This window comes from Apostichopus japonicus, chromosome 9, assembly GCF_037975245.1.
Source record: "Apostichopus japonicus isolate 1M-3 chromosome 9, ASM3797524v1, whole genome shotgun sequence".
In the NCBI taxonomy this organism is placed as follows: domain Eukaryota; kingdom Metazoa; phylum Echinodermata; class Holothuroidea; order Aspidochirotida; family Stichopodidae; genus Apostichopus; species Apostichopus japonicus.
Window position 1 is genome coordinate 21,822,892 of NC_092569.1, and position 8,496 is coordinate 21,831,387.

At 38.4% G+C, this 8,496-nt stretch overlaps 1 protein-coding gene across 1 annotated transcript; it reads right to left on the reverse strand.

The window, feature by feature from the left end:
- Positions 1-650: 650 nt before the first annotated feature.
- LOC139973158 (uncharacterized) lies at positions 651-7,151 on the reverse strand. Its single transcript, XM_071979626.1, has 4 exons — positions 7,043-7,151; positions 5,439-5,669; positions 3,752-3,980; positions 651-1,892 (listed from the first exon to the last, which is right to left on the reverse strand). The coding sequence occupies exons 2-4, from the start codon at positions 5,623-5,625 to the stop codon at positions 1,775-1,777; spliced, it is 534 nt and encodes a 177-aa protein (XP_071835727.1). The 5' UTR covers positions 5,626-5,669; positions 7,043-7,151; the 3' UTR covers positions 651-1,774.
- Between the last annotated feature and the right edge of the window lie 1,345 nt (positions 7,152-8,496).

Consider the following 8,496-nt stretch of genomic DNA (forward strand, 5'->3'; position numbering starts at 1 on the left):
AATTTCTCTCTTCAATATAAGTTTCAGTGTTTCACATTCTTTGTCACTAGAAATTTCTTTAAAGAAACTCAGCCTTTCGGCTGTAAGCAGAGAAGGTTCAGATATTGCACTGGGGAGTTGAAGCGCTTGAACATAAACAACTAGCAATAACTCTCTTTAACCTATTTTGTACAGGGCTCCCTTGGAAGAAAGAAATGATAAAAAAAAATTTAGAAAAACGTAGACATGTTCTCAGGGCTTAGTTTACAAATTACCATGTCAATGTTGGGATTTTTACCAGCTTTGAAAAGATTCAGTGTGTAATATTTTTGCTCTTATCAGGGACTTACTACTGCATACCACAATTTTGTTGAGATTTCTTTACTTTTGTGGGTGCATCATATTGAACATGGTTAAGACTTTGATGAAACATTTTGGACGTAGATTTAATTGATTCTCAATCAAAAGAATATTAGAATAAAAATAATAAACAAGGTTTAAACAGACTGTTGTGCATTTTTTGTCATTATTCTTACCGTTTCTTGTGCTTAAAGCAGTTAAATAGCCAGGGATAGTTCTCTCAAATTAGAACTTTCTCATTTGTCCCGCTTCTCCCCCCCCCCCCACTCCATTGAAAACGTAACAACAAATGAGTACATTTGAGCAAAGAATTCTATCTAATAGGAATGTATTTACAAAGTCCTTTCTAAGTACATAACATGTAACATGCACATTGTACACCAGTCAGCCAGTTGAAAAGATATTTAACTTTGAGCACTTGCATTCTAAAGAAAATAATTTTAAGGTTTGGGGGGGGGGGGGTTAGGGGGGAGCAACAACATTCTCCTGAGCCTGACCAGGGTCTTGTTGTTTCAGCCAAAGCCACAGCAATATGTTGCAGTGAAGGCTGTGTTTGATCTGGGACATTACACTAAAACCATGGCTGTGATTTGCTTTGATTGCCCATGTTTGCTGTGACATATTTTGTTCAACTCACTAGTAGTTTTGATTTCGTTTAAATTACACATTTATATGTATGCATGTAATTTTTTAACTGCAATCTCATCACAGAGCTGTTCCATTTCAACCCTTGTCATAAAAATACTGGTTCTTCTGGAGCAAAGGACACATCTGCTATGCACACTTCGCAACAGCAACTTTTGTCAGCCATGTCAAGCGGAACTGATAAAATAAGTATGCACACTTGATAAGTGTGCTGCATACTTGAACATTATATACCATATAACCGAAATGGAAGTTGGCGAGGGAATTTAAAAATTGAATTAAAATAAAAGTATTTCATTCTGTATTTCAAAACATAACTGTGGAATAAAATTGCCTTTACTGGAAGCCTTGGCCTTTTGATACTATCATTAATATGCCCATTCTTAAAAGCTAAATTTTGAAATTACTTTAATACTCTTCTTTATACATAGCAATCTGAGCTTAATTTTACTGGTCAACAGTTTGAAATTGCTATACAATCTCTTCCCTGCACTTAAGGAGTTCCCTGAGCAGTCTTTTGATTATGAGCTATTTATTAAGTTTGACAGACTTTATCTTTGAAACATGCATATCAAAGACCACAACACCAGAACTTGCAGAGGAATTACCATTATAATATTGAAATTCCGTCTCTAGTTTATAATCCCATTACCCAAGTTAATAAAATACCTTACTAATATAGCACCTGTAGAATAAGAATAAACTATATCTAAAATATTTACTCAAGATCTTTTCAAGTTCCTTTTAAATGCCAATTGCCATGCTACCAACAGAATCATTTCTTGAGGTATCACAGACCAAAAGGAAAGCCAAAGCCTGTCTTCTTTTTCGTCCCCATCTTGCCCTTCGCCGTCAGCAATTGCTTAACTGCTGCTTTGGCTCTCGCTTCTTTTAGCTCAATTTCTGCTCTGCAAGAAGATAAAAGAAAGTAACATTGCAATGGTCTGTTGAGGGAAACGGACATTAAAGGGTGTAAAGACTCGCGCAAAATGATATATCTAATGCCGGTAATATGACCTAGTTTCGAATGAGGTGTAACAGAAGTGTTAGACACCACCATCGATCCCAGAAAGTACACACACAGCTTGCTACCGCCGGTAATTAGACACTAGTGTACAGTCAGTACATACTGTACAGCTGCGGTCAATACCCACAGCACAGTGTGCAAACAATACAATGATGGACATCTCAGGTCCAGCTAAAGATAACAAGGTATCACGTTCATTACTGTACTGTCTGCATTTTGTAGCGACAGGAACAAAACGTCACATGCAAGCAACGGAAAGATAACTTTTTCAGATGGCCGCACACGGTTTGGGGCGAGTCTTCAATGCCTTTCAGACAAAAACAGAGCAATCACAATGATGTGATGCTTCCCACTAAGGCTACCTAAGCTAAGAATGATTGTAACTTTTTAGCGCAAATTAATTTTTTTTATTGTCATCTTTAATGAGGGTAGTCCTGCTCAGTGCAGAATCACTACTTCACAGAGGAGCCCTCAAATGTTGTTTAAAATATTCTGACAAATATTGAGATTTATATTTAATCGCATCCCTTATATAGAAATCACTACAAAAAAGAAATTGTTAAAGACATATGTTTTATTGTGGATGTTAACTGCACAACTAGCAAGTCTAACAGGAAAATGGAAGTGTGAAATTGCACAGCTGAGGTGACAGATGTCTTGTATTCTACAATATAAAGAATAAATTTCATGAACCAACATAAAGAGAGACGAATACTACCAATTAATAGATGAAATGACAAGCAATGTAGCAGCAACAATTATAAAACTTGGAAAGATCTTTGAACAAGCTGAATGCTAATTCCTAATTTTATAGTCTGGTGGTAAACAATGTAACACTACTTATAATGAGAAAAATATTTCCACAAGTTTGTGATGTGAACCCCATTCTCAATTATCTTGTCCTACACTCAATATATGGTTGATTGAAATGTAACATTTTGCGATGGGCTAAACCTCTCGCTGATGTATCCTTGATATGTATACACATAGTGCAGCTGTCAATGTGATTGTTCTTGGTATGTGGAGCTGATCAAAATTCAACTCGTCCACTGTGGTAAAATGATATAAATAAATTATGAAAAATGTACATTTTCAGCACAAGCTGTTGCCATATATGCAATTTGCAAAATTATCTTTCACACAGACTGCTATGAGGATGTATAGTTTTGATTTGAAGATGCAAACATTGTTAAAGCAATCAGCTTCAGTCAGTATTCTTTAAACAAACCATGATTTCTGGGAGTACGAGAAGGGACAGATTAATCCTCCAAGAATGTGCTTTTATCAACTTTTTCACACTTTTAGCATGATAAAAGAAAAATATGGTGCTTGTTTGGTGATTTTGAGGTTGTAGAAATTTATTGTATACAACTTTGACACATGACAACCTTGAAGAGAAGAGATGCAGGCACGTAGCCAAGGGGGGAGCGGGGGGGGCGAAGGGGGCAACCGTCCCTCTTGAGCATTTGTTTTTTTTTGGTTTTTTTGGTATGTTTTTATGATATCACTAGTAATTTCAAGCTTAGATGCAACTTACAAGGCATAGGAAGTGCCATTTCCAGCGATCTGGGAGGCATTTTCAGACAAAATTTTCTTGTACGAGTAGCGCCAACCCATGGTGGCGCTACGTTTAGATAGTTTTCAATGCAGAATCTACGGCTCTGATAGTTTGCCTACAGGTTCGCCCCTCCCATGGCAAATTCCTGGCTACGCGCCTGAAGAGTAGAATGTTTCCCTTACTGTTGCAGGAACTCTGCACATTCTGTTTGACCATTGATCTCTGCCACCCGTTTGGGGGTATCTCCATAAATATCACACATATCGATTGGAGCCTCTAACTTCTGCAAGGCCCTTAGAGCCAGGATCTTGCCACCCTCTGCTGCAAAGTGTGCAGGGGTCCAACCAACATCTGTGACCACATCAAGTGTAGCACCATATTCCACTAACAGTCGGATGCTTTCTGAATGGCCTGGCAAAGAGAAAATTAGGAAGGAAGGAACAAAAAAATGAATCTCTTCCTTTTATGATAAATTGTACAAACATTCAAGCAAAAGAAAAATAATGAAGGCAAGCTTCACATATAGCATATATGGTAAATACTATCAGGTTAAAAGAGGTCAGGCGGCCGGGGGTTCGGAGCCGTTGAGACAATAAAGTTAGAGATAGACAATCTTACATTTAGAAACAATCATGTTTTGTCTTTTATGTTTGTCAGTGGAATGCTGTGTACTACCAGCATTTATGATCATTAATGAAAAATAATTACTGTTTTAATTCATATGCCTCTACTACTTGTAGCACCATAACTTTACTTTCTTGCATATCGGAATGTGTATACTGTATAGGTAACAGTTACCTAAAATGTCAATGCACATTTGTAGTGCACTAGAATTAAAGTGGGAGTCAGTACTGATTAGTAACTACTATACTTGTATCCTACAGTAGAATAGTTGCATGTACACATTTGCAGTGCACTAGAATTAGAGTAGGAGTCAGTACTGATTAGTAACTACTAATACTTGTATCCTAGAATCGTTGCATGTACACATTTGTAGTGCACTAGAATTAAAGTGGGAGTCAGTACTGATTATTAACTACTATACTTGTATCCTAGAATAGTTGCATGTACACATTTGCAGTGCACTAGAATTAAAGTGGGAGTCAGTACTGATTAGTAACTACTATACTTGTATCCTAGAATAGTTGCATGTACACATTTGTAGTGCACTAGAATTAAAGTGGGAGTCAGTACTGATTAGTAACTACTATACTTGTATCCTAGAATAGCTGCATGTACACATTTGTAGTGCACTAGAATTAGAGTGGGAGTCAGTACTGATTAGTAACTACTTGTATCCTAGAATAGTTGCATGTACACATTTGCAGTGCACTAGAATTAGAGTGGGAGTCAGCACTGATTAGTAACTACTATACTTGTATCCTAGAATAGTTGCATGTACACATTTGTAGTGCACTAGAATTAGAGTGGGAGTCAGTACTGATTAGTAACTACTATATACTTGTATCCTAGAATAGTTGCATGTACACATTTGCAGTGCACTAGAATTAGAGTGGGAGTCAGTACTGATTAGTAACTACTATACTTGTATCCTAGAATAGTTTCATGTACCTGTTCTTGCCATTGTGGGTTTTTACTCCAATATGGGCCATTCTGAAAATTTGTAGACGCTAGTGTATGTTTTAGAACTGGCAATTCTAGCCTAGCTTGTACAAACTTGTACGCACACCAAGGGAAGTTCTCATCCCACTCCTGCTACCATGTACTCCAGGCCTGAACATCACCAGGGATAAAGAGCTGAGGAAGGGGGGGAGGGGTAAGGTTGTGCAAGGGCAAATTGTAGACATGGTACAATTTTACCAATGCCGGTAGTTATTTACAGCACTGTAAAAACTTGACGCACTATACCTTTAATAGCAGCCCAATGTACTGGTGTCCTATTATGCCACTCGGGATCAGGACCATTGACATCGTACTTGCCAGTATCCAGCAATGTTTCAATCAAAGTGCTGTCTCCTGCAGCAGCTGCCTCGTGGACCTCAGTCATGTCTAATTGCGTAGATGGTGTTGCATGAGGTGTACATCTTTTGCTCATAGAAGGCAGCCGGCACTCACCACTAGAGTTTCACATGGTAGTACCTTACAGAATGAAGACAAGAGAAATATCAGTGTGGTCATATACATTCAGAGGTATCTATGGAGAAAACGTGTATAATACAGTGGCAAGCATTGAGAAAGAAGATGTACTAGCAAATTTCATTGTACTGTCAGCTTCTGTGAGTTTTTTTTTTTCTCATCCATTTTTTATCTTTAATCGCCAAGTAGATTACACGAATAAGGCTTTATCACCCATAATTTATCTGGTAGTTACTGAACCAATCAGGGTGAAGAATAAACAATTTTATCTCTACATGAGAGAAAGCATTAAAACTTTCAGTTTTAAGATGATCCTTATTCACATTACAGTTTGTTAGAATACCTTTACTCTTATTCCTTGGATGCCAGGTGAGTAGGGTTGTGCAAGATATTAAATTTAGCTTTAGTACATAACTGGTTTTCACTTCTCTTCTGTTAGAAACATACATGTACCAGATTAAATTTTTGGAAAAAGTTCTTGCTTCAATGGCTGATGAAGCATGAAGGTATTGGCTAGCTACTATTTTAGTCAAGGGACCTATTATGACACTGGGCATATAATGATGCACTTTCAGAAATTTCATGATTTTTTCATAGCAATGGAAAGTAAGCGAAACTCAGTACTGTAGTTGTGTTGGTAGCTAGCCTTATATACAAACAGACAACATAATACTATACAGTAGGCCTAGGCTAGGCCCAAATTTGAGACTTTAGTATAGCTATCAGGCTTGTGGTATAAGGATTTTTCATAATTATATCACCGTCAAGGCAAAACATGTTCAAAGTGGCGATTCTTACGACTATTCGTAAGAATAATTTCCGATTACGCATGCGCAGTTGCTATATTTATGACAGGAGTACTATTTTTACGACCAGGAGTAACAATAATTTCCGGTTAGGGTTAGTGTTAGGATTGGGGTTTAGGGTTAACGTTAGGGTTACCCCTACTACATGCGCAATTGCTTTATTTACTTTACTGCGCTTGAATTCGCCTTTGTCGTAAGAATAGTTTATAAATAATTGTTACGACTAGTCGTAAGAATAGCCACGGCCAAACATGTTAGTTCATGTATGGATGCAAGACTTAAATGCTAGTCTTGTAATTGTATTGTCACATTAGCGTGTCTAGTCTCCATGGAAACAGATATCGGATAGGCCTAGGCTAGGCCGAACACAGTACACTTCACTCCTAGGCCTAGTAGCCTAACTTATGTTCTGATAGGCCTGCGTTAGTGCCTAGACGAAATCACAAACCAACTATTTTAATACTCTGTTCTACTATACTGTAATTACAAGCTTAACGTTATATAAGACTGTTCGTCACAGTAAATATATTTCATGAAAATGAAGTCAATCGTAAAACAAAAATGCAATACCGTTTCAGTTGCAAACAAACTTTCAGGAATCGCCGAGATATTGACAGTGAAATTAGTGATTCGTGATCAAGGTATAGAACCAACCTGAAGCTATCACAGGATTCATCCCAGGATTCAGATTGGTGGTATAGATTGCACGATCGAGGTAGTAACAAACTAAACTGAGACCATATAGAATCAGGCCAGTTGAAATAACTACAGTTTCGTTCCTCTACCAGCCCTATCCCCCCCCCCCTCCCCCACGCTTATATTCCTCTCCGGTTTTTCTCTCGAAACCAACTGCAATGGAGAGAAATGGTGGGGAAAAATTAAGTAAGCTTTCAGTAATACTTTTTACGCTCATAACTAAAAGCATTGCGCAAACAAAAGGGAAATATATGTTCTTAATACGTACCAGCTGTGTCCTCTGAAGCCAGATTTGAACACCAAGACCCACATGATATGTTATAATCCACAGCGAAGTAAATGAGGCTGTTAAATATGTTCCACCCACCGTAGGATGGCAAAATTTCTGTATCGGGTAGGAGCTGTATGCTTCTTGATCCCCATCACTCTCTCAGTATTTTGAACCACACTGGACCAAGGGACGGAAGGAAAAGACCAAACCAGACTTTCTAAGATATACTTTTACCCAAGGGCGTAGGAACCAGGGGGCTGGGGGGCGCCAGCACCCCCCCCCCAGTGAAAAATGTGGAGGGGCGGAAGTATCATTCCGCCCCCCCCCCCCCCCGCTTCGCAAGTCAGAAAACCCCTTTTTCATTTCCAAATGAGAAAAAAAAATCAATTGGAGCACCAAATTGCATCTATAAGGCCAGGTGAAAATAAAAAATTAAGTTTAAAAAATGGAGTGGGTGTTGAAGTATGCTATATTGCACCAAATTGCATCTGAGGCTACCTGGAAATGGAAAAAATTCAAAAGGGGAGAGGGACACCCCCTCCCCTTAGACCCATAGACGTACGAGGCGGGGGCAGACTGCCCCCATAATTTCAAGAGGACAAGAAATTCTGGCAAAAGTCCTGAAAAATTCGGGCAGCCTAAGAGGAGTTTTTTTTTATATATATATATAAATATGCAGTAGCTTGCCCGGATCTTTTTCAAATTTTTGCCCGACAATTCCATGTTTACTTTATTTAGCATCAGGATGCCCGAATATTTCCGTGTAACACAACCGTAAGCGCAGCTCATCTGGGCTACCACGCTTTTTGCACGATCAACTTTTTTTTTCTAACTAGTCAACTGTACCTGGACATTTCCGACATGAGTGTATATAAGAAACATTTTCCCTTTTTCATGGATGGTAAGGGGGTGGGGAGGGGGGGGGGCTACAAGCCTAGAAGTATAGCCTACAAGTTTATCATATTCTTTGTTATATTTTATACTTTTTTTGTGAGACAAATTGCAGTCTCACCTGACACAGCGACATTATCCCGCCTACGTGTCGTTGAACAATGTA